This window comes from Caloenas nicobarica, chromosome 1 (genome assembly GCF_036013445.1).
Source record: "Caloenas nicobarica isolate bCalNic1 chromosome 1, bCalNic1.hap1, whole genome shotgun sequence".
In the NCBI taxonomy this organism is placed as follows: domain Eukaryota; kingdom Metazoa; phylum Chordata; class Aves; order Columbiformes; family Columbidae; genus Caloenas; species Caloenas nicobarica.
In genome coordinates, this window is record NC_088245.1 from 114,311,707 (window position 1) to 114,330,144 (window position 18,438).

Here is an 18,438-nt window from a genome sequence, read left to right on the forward strand (position 1 = left end):
TCCTAGGTCTTGATTAAGAACCAGCCATTTGGGGTTGATAAAGTGGTGTAAGCACATTTAAAAATAAACAGACAGATATCCAAACATCATAAGCATAAAACTTTACTATGACACATTCTTTTTTATGGAGTATTTCTAACAATACCATACTTTTCAAATATTTCTTGCTCTTAGAGGTATCTTTATGAATCCTTTATGAAATGTGGTAATGAAACACCAAATGTGGCTGCTAAGATGACTCCACCACATTTACAATACACTTAAGATACAGCAAATAAAACAACTAACAGAAGAAGCATCAGTTTCATGGTCATTTCAATATTAAAGTTAGATATGTGTGCAAATAGTTGTACCAGTAGCTGGTTTTTGTTTGTTCATTTTCAAAGTAAGAACTATTCTCCCATTCTACAGGCAATTTTGCAAAACTTGTTTAACCAAGTAGAAAGCAAGCAGAGGTAGCTATAAGACAACTTGATAAATTGTTAATCATACACAAACATTTCAAAGCTTTTTCTTTTTGCCTTTTCATTGATCTACAATAACAAGAATGTCTAGAAGTAAAGAGGGCAATCTTACACTTTATACTTTAAAAAAATATGAGACTCTAGCTGTGAATGGACACATAAATCTTCACTACTAAGTAGGTCAAAAAGTGTGAAGAAAGTTTCCAGTCACGACCACTGCAATGCTGACATACAGCTGCAACCAACTCCTTGGTTTTATCTTTCTACTTGAAAACTGCACTGAGAATTAATAAAATGCAGGTTTTGCTCTCCTCTCCTGCCTTTTTGCTCCCTGCTCCTCCATCCTACTCTTTGGCAGCTACTATTTTCCTTCTTTTTATAAGGAAATAGTTTTTCTTTCCTCGCTGGGGCGGGCCGGCGGAGGCAGGCCAGGGCTTTGCAGCAGGCCGCCCATGGCGGCCCACCTGGGCAGTGGGAGGGCAGGTGCTGAGGAGAGGGCGAGTGACCTGAGCACACAGGGCAAGGCCGAGCTCTGCTGCTGCTGGCCCTGGTCACCTCTGGGCTTCTTTATTTCGTCCCTGTGTTGGCACAGGCAGGGTAGAGATTGGTGACCTTCAGGAAATGCTGTAATTCAGTGCAAACAGGAATCGATCGTTAATGTACTCACACACACGCTGCTTCTCTTGTTACTGAAATTAGCACAGCATCAGAGCGCCCAAGCAGACTAATGGCCTCCATAATTGCACAGCTCCCCCCAGTAAAGAAATAGTATTTCTTTCCTCTCTGTCTTCCCCATTTCACTATCTCCTTTGCCTTCCAAATTGTACATGAACTGCAGGTTATCACTCTCCATAAAGCACGCAGCTGTGTCCTTGTACTCTGTACACAGTGCTCTGTGCTATGCTTACATCGAATAGCAAATGGAAAGGAGAATGTAATTTTAACTAGAAACAAACTTCCTCAAAGATCTACAAGAATACTATATGATGCCCTTTTAAGTAGATCAATGCTTAGCGTGCTGTAGCTGTCAAAAATCCCACCCATTTCTAGATAAGACTTACTGAAGTAAATATACCAGGCATTAAAGAATATTAGCATCTAAAAGCTTATTTTCTCCCAAGAGCTATCAAATATCGACCAGGAGACCAAAAAAAAAAAAAGGAAAATTAAAAAAAGAAGAAGAAAATAGCAGGTACTGGCAGCTCACTTTCTTCTTCAAACTAGGGCATATATTAAACAGATTTTTGAGTACCTTTAGCAGACTGTCAGCATTAACTGACTTTCAGCACTTGCCCTAAAGAACAAGAAAGGGAAAAAGCCTGCTGTTCCTCTCTGTAAGGCCCGACTGCTTAGTGCTGAAGGGAACCGATTAGAAACAGCTAATTTATTTACTTTTTCTTTGGAATTAAACCAATATCTTCCTAAGTGATTTTTGCAAAATAGCAATATGGAGAATTATCAGAATGAAAAGGTTCAGTTAATTCAACCAATCTTCTTTCTCCTTGCCAGCAGAGACTGGAGGCCCTTGGAACTTGGAAGCTCTCCTGGCTCTCAAACCTTGTTGAAACACTTGCACCTCCACAATTTTTTTGTGTGTTTTAACAACCAGAGGAAAAACTTCTTTTCATATTGATGATTTCCTTTTCCAATGAGCTTCCTTTATTTTTTCTTCACAAAGCCACTTAGCCTTGGACTAATGTTGCCATAGTGTCATTTTTTTTCTCTCATTAGGACACATCACAGTACGAGCCAAGCAGAAAAAAAATACCAACAAAGCTCTGTATTAATGTTTTTAAACAAATACTTGCAACATAGTTAAAAATTTGTGAAGTATTTTAACTGCTTAATTTGTATCTTCCTAAATGTTCTCAGTATTTCATATTTAATTATATTTGCTTGAGATCCACTTGATAGGAGTCATATTTAAGAGTGACTTACTGAGCACTGGCATGGCAAATATTCTAAGACTACCCTTACTGATAAGGAAATGCTTATCAGCCCTGTATGAGTGATAGAAATAAAGACAGGTAAGTGACTATCCAGCAGATTTACCTGTTTGAGTCACAAACTAGCTGCAAAGTCTGAAAAGCCCCCACATCCTACCTACTAAAAGGGGAAAAGAACAGCCTTAACTTGGCTTCTCTCTGTTCTCTATACCACAGGAATCAAAGGGAATGTGAGAATAAAGTTATGCCTCAGTTTTAACTCTTGTAATGCATATGGGATGTGGCATATATTTAGAAGACAACTGAATTCACAATTTCTAGAGTCTTATATTTCAGTTGCAGATATGGCAATATATAAAGTTATTTCTCCACTTCATTTTTCTTATTGAGTTTGTTTTGTTATATAGTTTCCATTTTAGTCTTTCAAATATAGAGGTAAATGGAAAACGCAACAAAATGAATAATGAGTTTGCGAAAATTGTACTAGATTAATCTGATATCCTCCTCTGAGAAGGTAACTGAACTTCTAGACAATGAAGTAAAACGAAATGGATTTAGTCTCTGAATGTCAGCATTTGACAGTGCCTCAAGTACCTACGATCTAGCTGACTAGAATGCACCAATAGAAGGCAGCTACAAAAAAAGGCAAGTTTCATGGAAGTTAAGCTTGAGAAAAATAGGAATTCATTAAGGAATCACAAGGCTAGTAAGAACAAGGGGAAATGTCAATTAGAGTGATGAAAGGGAATCACTTGCTGATAGTCAAGTTACTTGAGTCATTTTTTACAAAGTGGTCCTGGGTCAGAAGTCATTGATCACCTTTGCACAAACAGTTTATGCCAAAGAAGTCAAATGATGACCAAAAAAAAAAAAAGTAAGCATCACTGTTAAGATAGAGGGAAATTGAAATAGCAGACAAAAAGAGCTGCACAATGTTCAGGACCATAGTAATAGAAACAAACTGAAATTCCGTAGCAGCAAATTAAGAATCAAAGAATTTCTGCTATATGCTCTAGATTCAAGAATTGAGTGCCTTAAGTGTAGACCCAGATTTACCACTGAAAAGTGTTTTTTAAAAAAATAGAGAAATGCAATAATTAGGTATATCAGGTGATATATTTTCCTTTCAGATAGAGCAATATTAGTATCATTGTCAACTGGGCTAGACTCCAATGAAACAACAATGGTAAGCTCGAATAGCAGCTCTCCATTCCTCTCAGAATATCATTAATGCTTTAACACTGGACTCTGCCACCTTCCTATGATTGATCTCTAGTTCTATAGACTGACAGCCACCATTCCAGTAAACCTGGAGTGCATACATGTATATATATGTATATTTATACAAATATAGAGATGCACGAATGTGGCAGAAATGCCGAGAACCCTGGAGTATGTCTATATAAAGAAAAGAGAAAACCCAAGCAGTGAATATTACCAAGTTAACTGATACTGTGAACTATAAAAAGTTCTCCAAGATACGTGCTGCAACACAGATTAGTTCATGATATGCTGCTTGCAGTAAATGCCAGCATGTGAAATACAGCTGAAACACTGAATTGGTAGATCCAAAAATCAACTACTGCTTCCTGAAAATAGTAATATGTAGCCCGTATACCTTTAAAATATATTTTTTTTTTATTTCCAGATGTAAAAACAAATTAAGAAATCCCATTTGCAACTTCAGTCCATTGGTTTATGGATGACTGTTCTGAATAGCATTGCATTCAGGATTTTCATGGCCTTAGCCAAGTGAAAAATTCTTTACAATATCCCTCGTGTCTAAAGTAATTTCCCTTCAATTTTCCCCCATTTTAATTTGCCCTGGCAAGAAGCTACACTGACCACAAGATAGTCAGTCTTGTGCACAAACACCATGGTCGATTCTATTATCAAATAACTATTTTAAGGCTTCTTTTGGGGTTTTGTTTGTTTTTTTGGTTTTGTTTGTTGGTTGTTTTTTGTTGTTGTTGTTTTTGTGGGGTTTTGTTGTTGTTTTATTTTTATAAAATACAATACTCTGTATGTTTCCTACTATACTCCTATACAACTAGGGTCAGCCGTTCTCTCTCCGGTCCAATAAATCTATTACAAAATTTGAACTCTTTTGCATCTACCATAGATCAAGCAGTTTTATCATGACACTGTCAGATATTATGAATTTATTCTATAGATGCACTTTATTTCTAAAACTCTAAAATAGCTATGTTCTCTCCCTTTTATTCTCCTGACATAACTGAAATATTAGGATAATACAGGCATATATTCACACCACTTTTAAAATTAAATAAGTCTCACTTTGCTCTTCACAGATGCTCATGAGACACCCTGCCCATGTGCAAGTTCAAGAGAGCAGAAGTTCCTTAAAACGAGAGCACAACGCCTTACAAGCTGAAGCCCTTAATTCATGATCAAACCAAATAAGGAGAGTAATGTCCTGGGTAGGTAATAGCAGTGAGAGTACCAGCACCTGAGAGCTGATTTAGGCTTACCTGAGCACTTAGGCTTACCTGAGCTGTTAGTGTACTTGTTTCTTTCTTTTTAATACTTCAGATTTTAGTAGTCTACATACTTTAAGTGGATTCAAATTTGTAGGTTAGTATTGAGAGAAGTGACTAAAACCCAAATCTTTTGGTTTTAAGAGCAATGGTTGTATTTATAGGCCATTATACTTTCTGCCAAAAAGTTTCAAAATGAGTTTTCAGGGTGTTTTCAGTGATGTAGTGTCCACGGCATGCACTTTTATGACAAAGCCATGCATTTTCTTTTGACAAAATTCCATCTCCAATTCAAATTCTTCATTGCAAAATCCATTAATACTTGTCATCAGCTTGTCAGCTGCTTAAAACCAGGGTTTTTACAGCAGTCAATCAATGTCTTGAAATCAATTATGGGTAATCTAAAAATATTTTAAATTAAATGTCTCATTATTACTTAGTTCGATTACTTAATTGATTTTATAAAACATTCAAAAGTTGTTAAAAAGTCAAATTCAATTTTATTTTACTGTGCTTTCTTCAGTAAATAACTGTTTTTTGGGGAAGGCAAGTAAAACCTTCACCCACAAGGGTGACACATGCACAGGAATGAGACACAAAAGTGTCAGTAACAGTCAAACAAATACAAGGAGAGTAAGGAGGTCGTTGAAAAATAGCTCTGCATTTCTTTCAGTTTTTCACTTTCATCCTCTTTAGAAGGTACCCTGGACAGCTGTGTTATGCCATAAAAGCATTTAACTAGCAGCCAAACCAATGTTTTTACAAACGATCTTTAGACCCTCTTTCAATAATCAGACCTTTTTTTTGTGGTAACTGGTAAAGTTATCCCAGTCCCTTCAGCTCCACTCAGAAATTAACCTACATAAAGCAGTTTATTCCCTTGTAATGAAAAGAAAAAAATCCATAAAACATTCACAGATAACATTTTCTGATTCTTTTTGAGGGACAGCTATGCAGACCAGCCTCTTACATCAGTTGTTTTACCTCTTAAGCACAAAATATTTTAAACTTTGTATTTAAGAAAATGTTGAGGGTGAATTCATTTTAAAACACACCACTTATCTCCCAGTACAAAGAATGATCATTCTGTCTTTATCCAGGCAAAACTACCCTTGATGTCATGGCAAACGCTTTACAAAGACTGCATTGATGCAGAACAAAAATAAGAAAGACTGTCCGCAGAGTGCTGTCAAACCTTTATTGGTGCAAGAAAATCTGTTACACCTTGGTCTTTACCACTGAAATTTATAAAGCTACAAAGTCTGCTTTCTCTTCCTTGTACAGCCAATTATTAATCATAAGGGGGTTTTCTTTTTTCCCTCAGTCTCTCATCTTTTTCCTTGATATTCTACCAAGCATTTCCCTTTAATTTGCTCCTGGCTGCTAAAAATACATAGAGCAATTTCTCTCAATTATGAAATAGAAATAAATGAATTATCAATTCATTTGTTAAATTAGCATTTAAAAACATGATGAGGCTTAAATTTCCTTTGATATCCTAATAACTTGAATATTACTCAAAGCATAAATCAATATTTTCATTGTCAGAGTGACAAAATCCTTCATTAGTTAAGAATTGCATATGGTAGAATGAATGAAATGCAGTAAAAACTGATTCAAGTTGGCGTCCTAATCAGTATGGTGTCTCCACTGACTCGAGTCATATCTCCTTGAGACAGTCAATGTAAATTTTTTAAACAAAGATTTTTTAAAAAATAAAAATAAAGCACGAAGAAACCCCCCATTATGTTGTAATCCTTAAACTCTGAATCTGGAGGAATACAGTTTGGTAAAAAGCTGGCATTGGAAATAACTAAATAACTAATAAATTGTGAACTTCCTTCTGTTCATTGCTCCGTCAGTTGTCCAATCCAGCTGCAAAACCCAACCCCGTAATCAATTTAATTTTTGGCAGCAAGGTTTCCTATTTGCAGAATGAAAAAACGAGTTCTGCATCTTGAGCTGTGATTCAGAAAACAAAATCTGTAAATGAAGTTAAACATGGGATTAAGTCTAGGCTTCAGCTACAGAAATTCCCATCAGTAGCTAAACTTTCCTTGTTTGTCTCCATCCGTGGCACGTGGATGTTCTCCACACAGAAGAAGCTGGTGGCCTGACCCAATGATGATTCAAGTCAGGGAAAGTCTTTGTTTTGGCTTAAACAAACTTGAGCATGGATCAGTTACAGCCATTGCTAAAGGTCATTTTATAGTTTACAGACAACTGAAAGGATTACTCCTAATTAATGGTTTGGTGCAGTATTTTCTCAGATAACAAATACCATAAAACTGGGTTTATTTCAAAACATACTGTATGCTTTTGCCCATTTGTATTTCTTGCAGGTACTATCTCCAGCAATTTATTTCATTGTATACTTCTTCCAAGACTAATTATATTAAGAAAACAGCTAGATTACTATACAATGTCTGTCCACTTTCCATTACATACTGGTGTGTTTTTTCACCCAGCAGAAATACAGAAAACATAATTGCTAGTGTTAATGTACTTAGCAATTTGGGTTAAGGAAAACAAAAAATAAGGATACTGCCTTAAAATTTCCTATGCTGGGTCAAATTTATGCAGGAAAACTTAAGAGTTATGTTTTTGGTGAGATTAGTAATGCATTTTTGCTGGTCTAAGATCACACTAGAGAGGGCTGACGCGAGACCTGAAAACAAAATGAATTTGTTTGCCTGAGGTTGCAGTCGTCTTCTGTATAAACACTTAGGTGAGTTCTAAATCTGGTCTGCCATCTACTGCAATCACAGTTGGGAATGAGTGCACTGACTTGCTATTCTGTATGCTATTTTTTTATCTTTAGTATGAATTCAATTGAAAACATTTTCAGTGTTTCAGTATATGCCTCTTGTTTCCATTAATAGTTTAATTTTATTTAGTATTTTTGTCCAGTATTGCTATATTAATTCTAGGATAGAATTACCAAAATATTGTTTCAATTCTTCCATGAAGTTGTATCTTTTTATGAAGTTCTTAAATACTTTTTTCTTACTTTACTGCAATCAGGTAAGATTAACAATGAATTTCATGGAGCTTGTCTTCACTGCTACATAAACTGCTAACAGTATTTGCTTTTACTGTCCTATCTTGCTTGCTTAGTTAATTTGCAGTTCTATTCCAGTTTGAATGTTAGGCTTCCAAACATGTTGCTGGGACTAATCCTCTGAATCATTTCTATTTGTCACAGTCCTTTTGCTCACAGAGAACATTTTTACGATTCTTTACCTATTTTGGATACAGTGAATTATGCATTACAAATAACATGTATGTCGTTGAGTCTTTTGATTTTGCATTTAGAATTTTGACAGAGTTGAAATAAGCATAAAATCATACACAGTCATATATGGCTTAATCTGCTGTGGACCTAGGGAATCTCCTGCATGCTGCTTTTTCCAGCAAAAACTTGGAAGTCACCTCGCCCACAAGAAATGAGTTTACAACATGCACACTGTAGATGATGGGACTGGTAGACTTACTTTCTGTTCCTTTTAGACTTCCAATTTTGGTCCTCATCCATGATGGCAAACGCTAAGCAAGTTTCCTTCTTATTACAATGGGAAAGCAATCAATCCCTTTTCATCAATCACTGACCTCTTTTGAATAAAGACTTTGTTGTGCGTTTTGTTTGTTAGTTTTGTTTGTTTGTACATTTGTAGGTGTGGGTTTTATTGTTGTTTGGTTGTTTTTTGTTGGTTTTTTTTCTTTTTTTAATGGGGAAAAAAGGTCTGGTCAGAAATAAATGGCAGTTCAAACTCCTTTAAATACAGGGACACAGAAATGTTGGGACGACTGTGACCAAAGGTAGACCAGCATCCATCTCTGTCTAGTCACTCAAGGTACCATTTTTAGCTGGTGGAGAGGAACAAGCACAGCTAGCTCAGGACCAAACACACTTTGTAATCTACATCTGAATTAGTCATCTGGACAGTCTTCATAACCAAGCCTTCATCATCTCAGCCTAGAGCAGGCATCTAATGTGAATCATTTTGAATGAATCATTTCTTCAGAGTCTCTTTGAATGACCTGTTTTTCTCCACTAACTAAATGGGAGCCTGAGGTGACTGCTTTGGAGGTACAGCTATATATTATAGGTATCTACAGTAAGACAATGACCATGTCACCTCATGCTCATTTACTGGATAGCAGCACAGATTACTGAAAGGATTTAAGAGCAGGGAACACCTTGATAACCTCCCCCTGCCATCCAAATGCTGTGTGCCAACCACCTTATGTTGTTCATGTAACCTGTCCCAGTTGCTTTTTAAATCCATCTATAGTTCGGCTTCCAAAGCATTCCATGGCAATAAATCCCAGTTCTTAGTCATGTATGGAGGAGGGATGGGAGATGAAAAGGAAAACTCAGCTCCCTCTGTTCTCAACCTGTTGTTCAATTACTGCTTTTAAGAGTGGCTCCATTCTGGTGTGATGGGGTAAAGCAGACTCCACAAGTCCTTGTGCACCAAAGGCCGGGAAAACTTCTCCCAGCATCTTCTGTGTCTGCACGCATTGCTGCTTTGCATTCCCACAGGTAAAAACACTTCATCAGGGCTCTGTGCAGAATGATAATAAAATTTAATTTGGGAATTCTCCATTAAATGCTGCTCTACACTGTAAATTAGGTTCTCTTGTTAAACAGCTAATTTGTGGTATTGAGTCACTATGCCCTGAGGGAAGTAGCACCTGAAAGCTTATAAAATTGACTGAAATGTGAAAGATAGAAATAAATAGTATGAAAGTCAGCCTAAACCAGACCAAATTTCCACTGCTAAATTTTTAAAGTACCTTCATTACTTACACTTCATTGAGCACACATTCCAACCATGTTCCCACAATTCAGTCAGGAGAGTGAGAATTCTGTGTGTGCGTGTGCGTGCACCCCTTCAGCACAGGCAGCAAATGACTATATTCTTGTTTCATGGGAATGTTTCTCAGTAGGCAGTTAATTTGTTTTAGCTTTTTTTTTTTTTTTGGTCAAGTATTTTTGTTCGGATGAAATTCAGCCTTTTTGTACTGTTTGGATAGACAGAAGGTCTACAGTCTAATACAACATCCAGCAAAGAACTCCAGGGAAACTCCTTCTTAACATAAATTGTTGCAAGCAAGTCCTTCATTAAAGACTTACAAGATTCTGTAACACTTTCCTACTTCAAGAAACCAACCTCTTCCAGTAGAAAGCTGTTCTGCCGGAATATTTTAAACCACTTTTACAATATAATGCAATTCACTCTCCAAGTGTGGGATTCATTACAACAGGGATTAAAATGACATCTTAGTGTCATGTGAAGCATGCAGCTGGGGATTTGAGACCGAGTTCAGTTGCTGGACAGTAGGCCAGCTGAATTGAGCTTACTGCTGAGTTAAAGTAATACGTTTAGCTTTGGAATAAAGGGGCATGAGGATTAAGGGCTATCCATCAAAGAGACTTAATAATACAGAGATGTTGTCACACAGGAAATCTAAAAATGGACCTACTGGGAAATTTATAAGAGTAGTGGAAAAATGGCAAAGCACAAATAAAAAGTAAAAAATCTGTATAATCATTAAAGCCCATTACACTCATACAGCACAGATTTACAGAAATGACAAGCAGGCACTTTTAGGTAGACTAAATTATAAATGTTATCAATCAACATTCTTCAAATAAATTGAATGGAAATGACATAAGCAAGAAGAATGTCCTGGGAAAAACAAAACAAAAAAACCCAGTACCTGCCTGTAAAGGTTAAGCTGCGTCACAGGGAAATATTTTTAGAAGTGACATGATAAAATCCCTAAAATTACATTTCAAACTTTAAAAGCCACAATATTGAGGGCCTCACACAGGAAATCCAGCAGAATATTCTAAGAGGACATGAATAATTCATAGCTTCTGTAGCACACACGAGACAGATGATAGGAGAACAATGAGGTGTCCAGGTGTGCTCCTGCCAAGTGCAGTGACATGAGCACACTGTAAATCTGCTGGAGAAACGCAGACGCTCATCTCTAGCCCACCAAGACACACTGTGAACTCGCTTCCAGAAGTTCTGTACCTGTTTTAACATCAAAAGGCTGAAAAGCCAGGAGACTGGCTATTAACATACCTTAAACGTTCACGGTAAAGAAATTTTCCGTGGCTCTAGCATATATTAGAATTGATCCTAAGGTGATTGCCTGGTTAGAAATAAAACCCAACCTAATCTATACCCACTCCTGTTCCTTTAATTTCCAATACTTCCCTGCCTTTACTCCTTCTTCCCCTCCCCTAATAGGCACTTTGAGTGACATACTTGTCACAAGTGTGGTAGTAACTCTTTTATGAGCAAAATAACTGTCTTTGTTACAGTACTTGATTGTTGTTCCCCACAGTGAGGGTTTAAGTATAAATTCAGTTTCTTATTGTAAAATAATGCAATTGAAGCTCACAAAAATTTCAAGATCTCTTTTGATGAGAAATTCTAACACACAAAAATATGTTCCAAGGTGACACAACTGGCAAGTGGATGTAAAGCTCAAAATAGGTAACCTTTACTATGTGCCTGCCTTTTCAGCCCAGAGGGAACAGTGCAGGTCAAACACGTAAAATATTGAACCTGCCCAGCGTTCAGCACCTGTCAGGGTACTCACTTCACCCTGAATGATTTCCCTCCCACTTGCCTCTCTAGAACACCTCCAGGCTTTGCCATCTCCTGAATGTGTAACCCAGTATAAAAGCCAATCTTTACAAGTAAGAGGGCTTGTTTTGATCTCCTCGGAGATATTTCTATGCTTCAAAATATTCTAGCAGAAGTACAACACGTCAAACCCTTCAAACGAACAAACCCACCAATTCAGCAGATTCTGTCTGCAAATTAGGTCTGGAGATAGGATAGAATGTGTAATTATTACTATGAATTTCCAAGAGGGTTTTCTTTTTTTTTTGGTACACGCACATGCTTGTTTCTTGCCTAAAAATGTTCCGCATAATTTTGTCAGCTGCACAGGAGATATTTTACAGCTAACCAGTTGAAATAAATGAATATGTTATAGATTCCCCTCAACACTTGATGCCTCTGGCAATTTGAAGACACAAAATATGGCAATCCAACTCTTTCTTTAAGGAGGCATATAAGAAAAAGCAGAAAAAACCACAAATTCAAGTAAATTGTTCATTCATAAGTTTGTAAGGTCAATGTGATTAGATATACTACAGAGACAGTCTTTATGCACACACACACACACAGAGCTAATATGCACAAACAGATATATACATATACAAACTAAAAAAAAAATCTTTGCTACTATTAAATTCTTTCATTTAGTTCATTACTAATAATATATAACTAACCATATAAAGTCAACTGACCTTTTGACTTTTTTTAACAAATCAGTCATGAAAGAACAGCTGTTTATAAAATCTCCTCTGAAACCAAGGCAGTGTTTTCAGATTTACAGCTAAAGACATTTTTATAGCTGGTGATGAATGCTCCAATTTATTAAAAAGCAGTTATTTTCATTACTCCTTTTACCAAGTAAATCTGATCTGACAGCAGTGTGTAGTAACCAAAGTTCTATTTCCCTTTTGCTCCTATATTGGTTTCCTTGCTTCTTCAGATCTCGGAAGAAATCCCAGATGAACAGTGTCTCTGCACCAACCCAACAGAGAGGACCACAACACAATTAAAACCATGAATTTTTTTTGCATCTGCTGCGTGCCCAGAGAGCCTGCACTCGGGTTGCTACCATATGCTGGCACATCTTAATTCCTATTGCTACTCATATCAGAGGACTGTATGGGCACTTCAGCATATGCCAAAACCACATTTCCATTTTGCTCTGTGCTTGCACATGCCAGCATGGGTAATATAGTCTCAGCTGGGGGACTGGGATAAAACGGCAGCTCAGCTTCACACTACCTCAATTAAGATACCCATCTTCCTCCCCTGGCTACGACTCTCAATGTCTTCCACATCAGTTCTCCCTCCCAGAAGCAGAGATTAATGTCTTTCTTGAGCTGTACTTTCTCAGAAGGGCTTCCTTGGATGTGCCTGGTGCTGTCAAGGAAAGACCCCCTCGCCTCAGCCAGCTCCAGCTATGGGCCAGCTGGGGTCTCTCCCTCCCAGGCAGACCCTTCCCTAGAGAACAGCAAAACACAGCTGGACGACCAGGCTCATGCTGTTCTAGCTCCTCCATAAGTTTACAGACATGTCATCACTGGTTGTGGAAGTTGTGTGTCTGTGATTTAAAATAAAGTCATCATTGAAAATTTACAATTAAAGTATCTTGAAAGACGACAGTGTGAAGACTGTGGGCCTGAAGTCTGTTATGAGATCTGTGGCTGTAAATGCTTTAGTTTTCCCATTATAAATTTGATTTTCCTGGCCACCTCCATCTTTTACAAGTCCAGCGACTGCTCTGTTTGAAAATGATCCTGTACAGCTTAGATCATCAGGTTTTACTCGGCAAAAGGTAGAAGGAGAAAGGAGAAAGAAGAGGGGTTATACTTCAGTCAAAGACTTGTCTATCAAAAATTCTGAAATTGAGAGCCAACGGGCACAAAGTGGAACCCAGAGGATTCCAGTTAGATGTTATAAAAACTCCCCAGTTTTTAGTGTAAGGGCAGTCAAACACTGGCACAGGTATCTCCATCCCTGAATATACACGGAAGTTAGGTGGGCAAGGCCCTGGAGACCCACCTCAGCAGCCATCCTGAGAAGAGGTTTTAGACCAGATGACCACAAGAGGCCTCTTCCAACCTAAATCATTCCATGAGTCCACGTTTCTAGTATTTGAAAATGGTCTTTCTAGTGATTAAAAACATAACAGGAAACTGAACAGTAAAACCACTCTAAAATATTCTGGAAATAAATTAAAATTTAAGACACAGTATCCACTTCCTGATGACCAACAATTCTTCTACAAGTCATTTCTTACCTCATGTTTTTCACATGATTTTACAAGAACTTCTGCCTGAGGGAAGAAGTGGAGCAGAATTTGATTGCAGGACAATTTGCTGTATAATGAAAACATACTGCAACTGGTGTTCATAACTAAATAATGATCAATCATGCAACTGCATGTACAGGTTATTTTAAATATCTCTAAACATAATTTCCAGGTTGCTTACTCCACTGACCTTTACAGACATACAATACCAGTCGTATTGCCAATCTGTATGATATCAGGCCTTTGTCATACATTCTGCTTGGACAATTAATTATCAAAAATAATCCCTACGATTATATCACATCATGATATATTATGATATATTTTTCATTGCCACATATTAAATTTCTGAGAATAATCACGTTGTCCAGTTTGTATACATAAATTAGAAGCCTAACTCATCTTCACATCAGATTGGATGTAAACAGGATAATTCAAATTATATCTCAGATATGGGTACTAAGAAATATTTCCAAAGCCTAAAGTCCCTTTGAGCATCGTGAGGAGATCTCAATTCAGTCTGAGTGACAACCAACAGTAAGACAAGGGGTAATGGGTTCAAGCTGGAACACAAGAGGTTCCACTTAAATTTGAGAAGAAACTTCTTCTCAGTGAGGGTGACGGAACACTAGAACAGGCTGCCCAGGGAGGTTGTGGAGTCTCCTTCTCCGGAGACATTCAAAGTCCACCTGGACATATTCCTGTGTAACCTCATCGAGGTGTTCCTGCTCTGGCAGGGGGATTGGACTAGATGATCTTTTGAGGTCCCTTCCAAACCCTAACATTCTGTGATTCTGTGATTCTGTGAGTGTAAGACCCAGGAGCGTAACACCTCCCTCTTCCCTACAACACATCTGTCTTGCCAGAAGGAAGGAGCCAGGATGTCTGGCCTTGTGGGGACCACTGTACAGACAAGAGAGCTGGATCCCCAGCTGTACAGCCAGGAAACTAGAAGACCACAGCCTACTGCCTTGTGCCATCTCGCAAACCTGTTGCATCTTTTAGATGCAGGCTGAGGATGGAAAGTATTCCCCTCTATTAACTGCGTATGGAGCCCAGTATCCCAATATAGGCATTTAAATGATGTCTAAAGCTGAATTATGTAAATTCTTCTCTGATCCCTTTATTCATACCCAGAAATGCACCCATTGTTGTTCATTAGCTGTAATTTGAGAGCCAAGTTTCTGAACAGAGCACATGAGAGTATAAATTGCCTAGAAATTTCGCACTTCCCCGAATGCTTGCACATGCAGTTATTGTTCATCAGCCTCATCGACCACAGCACCTGCATGCAAAGTCGTAACTGAGACCATAGGAGATGCCACACTGAATCCTGCACAGATATTTTCATCCGAAGGGTTTTGCATTCAAAAATTTTGTACAGCAAGCAAGGACAAGGCTCAGCCTGAGATTAACTTCTGTGAAGGCTTTTTTTAGCCTGTTTCTCACACATAGCACAGTTATCAGATACAGGCTCAGTCACCATTATAAAAGCCAACACCAGAAGAGATCATTAAAAAAAAATGCTTCCCATTATATAAACTTGTATTTTGGTTTCCGGACTTGTGTATAGAAAGTAACATTTTCTACAAAATTATCGCAAATTAAATAATGATACAAAACTGAAAAAGCAAAAAGAAAAGTCCTACCCAATCATCACTAAATACCACTAACAAAAAGGGACTGATTTTCTTTACACTTTTTTTTAAAAAATATATTGTATGAAAGTTGAATTCTTTTCCTCTAATTCTCCCTCAAGAGGGAGTTCCCATTTGACCCAGCTGTCTGTGCATGAAAAATGTATTAACTGGCATGATTTGCTTTATTTAGAATAGAAAGAATATCTGTTTGCCATTATTACTGCAGAGAGCAGAAGGCAATGCTAGCTCAGATCAACACAATGCTTAAAGGTTTCTTTCTCCTTCTTATGACCTAAATTGCATATTAAAACTCAAACCAAGAAGAGATTAAATATCAAAATAGTATTATTACTTAAAGAAAAACTTATCTTAGAATTTATTGCCAACTGATACAACCATACTGTTCATTAGCTAAAAACCTATAAAATTCAGAAGAAAGTGAATTCGAAGGAATTCAAGGAAAGATAAGGGTAAATGACATTTCCCAATATCTGAATAAAGCATGTTTAGCACCACATTTACAAGTTACAGGCAGTTTTACCTTTATTTTAAAATTATATTTAAATTATTTACTAAGTAAATCTAAAATACTTTTTCAATAAAGTTCTTTATTCTTGCACACTTTTTGTTAATGTGAGAAGTTAAATTAAAACGACTGACCTGACTATAAGTATTGTTCCTTCTTAAAGGAAAAAGATTCTTCTGTTATGTATATTTCCTCTCTTTTCCCATTTGGAGACAGGTAAATAATTGATTCGTTTTGCTAACATGGTTAAAACTTTGTGCTGCTATTGGAATAATAAAATAAGGAATTTGAACTTATATTTTCGTTCATGGCTGCAACTTCATACACCTTCATCTGGCTTCAGAACAAACCAAATTTTGACATGGGAGTTTTGAAAAAAAAAAAAAATAGTCCAAATCCAACAAGCTGATGCTTTCCAAACAGCAAGTGCCTTTGAGGACACAATGCAGTGTAGAAGGAAAGCAAAAGTTGTAAGGACTTAACTTGGAGTCTTTTGGTAACATTTACCATCATTTGGAGAAGTTATGCAGAAATGAGGCAGTAGGGTTTTTTGGTTAGTTGGTTGATTTTACTTAAAAAAAAATATGGAAATTTGGCCCCACTTAACTTAGTGACTACCTTGCTGCTGACTTCATAATTTTTGTCACTGACTTCAAGGTGGGGGGGTTGCTCGCTCTGTGTTGATGTTTTACAGCTTCAGCACTCCCTCCTTTCTCTGATCCAGGAAATACTGGTCACGTGCAACCCGAGTCAGATTTGATAATACAGCTGTAAGCACAACTGCATGCAGAAGTAATTACTAAATATTCCGCAGCATCATCTGAAAGGAAGGCAATATTTTGTCTAGGCAAAATTCAGTCCCTATAAGACATATCAGGCTGCTGACAGCGAACAGACACAGAGGCCAAGTGAGTCCCGTACATTGCTATGCCCATTTCTATCAAGCCTGACTTCAGCATGTCACCCATGAGGGCAAGAAAAGCTCTGGCTCCATCCTTATTCTACTCATTACCTCTGTGCAGCTTGCTGTCAGTAAGCATCCTGGTTAATGCCAGTAGGAAACAGAGGTCTGGTTACATGAACATGTTGGCTGGGAAATGGAGATTTTTACTACACATAAACCTCAATTCAAGATAAATAACAGGTTCATATAGAAGGTGCTAGGTATACTGTATTGTGTTTAATATAAGTACCTGGGTACTATAGCCACCCAACACCAAAGATGTTTATAAGAGAATAAGACAAAAAAACAAGGCTAGAGACAACAAATTCTTTCAGAAGGTTTCCAAGCCCACGTTTTACCCAGGCGACCCATTCCAGTTACTGTGCTAGGCAGAGGTAATGGTGATAGGAAGCCTGGGAATGAAGGTGGAAAGCACTGTGTGGTGCTCCGTGGCTACATTCAGGGCAACACAAAACCTGTTGTTTATGGTCTGCTCACCATAATGGCATAAAGTAGATTTCTGGGATGATCTCTTCAGAAACCCATAGGGTATTAGTGATATTCTTGGAGAACATGATCTGAATGCTATTACCTACACTGAAACGTGAAGAAGGAAACTGTGACAGCCATGGATGTTTTCTGTGCTCTCAGATGCCAGAGTCAATCATAGAATCATAGAATACTTTGGGTTGGAAGAGACCTTCAAAGGTCATCTAGTCCAACCTCCCTGCCATGAGCAGGGACATCTTCAACTCAGAGCCCTGTCCAGCCTGGCATTGAATGCCTTCAGGGATGGGGCATCTACCACCTCTCTGGGCAACCTGTGGCAGTATTTACCACCCTCATTGTATAATAAAAAATGTCTTCCTCACGTGTAGCCTGAATTTTCCCTCTTTTAATTTAAAGCCATTACCCCTTGTCCTAGTGCAAAAGGCCCTATTAAAAAGCCTGTCCCCATCTTTCTTACAGGCCCCTTTTAAGTACTGAAAGGCCACAATAAGGTCTCCCCGGAACCTTCTCTTCTCCAGGCTGAACAACCTCAACTATCTCAGCCTGTCCTCATAGGAAAGGTGTTTAATTGTAGCCCAGATACAATGGGTACCATTGTATGTATGACTTACAGATTTCTAAAGCATTTTACACCACTAACTTTTTTCTTTTTTTTTTTTTTAAATTAAAAGATTCTGTTAAGTAAATATAGTCAGTACACTCTTTTGTGTCTATTGCATATGAAAAAAAATGTCTTCAGTTCCTCAGGCCCCACACAGGAGAACAGGAAAAGCCATAATTTCATCTTCAAATACGAAAATTTATGAACAGCACTTATAGAAAGAAACAAAGAAGTTGAAAACTTATCTTTCCACTAATATTGTGGATTTTTTAAAATGTTATTCCTATTTCTTTTACACCCTAGACTGAACACCAACTCTAATCCAATGCATGGTCCAACCAAAACTTTGTTACACAATGAAATTTTCGGAAGCCGACAAATATACTGG

The 18,438-nt window shown here is 37.6% G+C and overlaps 1 protein-coding gene across 10 annotated transcripts in view; it reads right to left on the reverse strand.

Annotated features, from left to right (window-relative positions):
- DMD (dystrophin) overlaps positions 1–18,438 on the reverse strand; it is a 1,281,342-nt gene that overhangs the window by 1,054,572 nt on the left and 208,332 nt on the right. Inside the window, exon 2 of one of the 10 annotated variants that reach the window (XM_065626978.1) lies at positions 17,009–17,086. The exons of the other annotated variants lie outside the window; for them this stretch is intronic. Within the exon in view, the coding sequence (XP_065483050.1) occupies positions 17,009–17,036 (28 nt within the window). The 5' untranslated portion in view covers positions 17,037–17,086. The remainder of the gene's footprint in view (positions 1–17,008; positions 17,087–18,438) is intronic. 10 annotated transcript variants of the gene reach the window in all.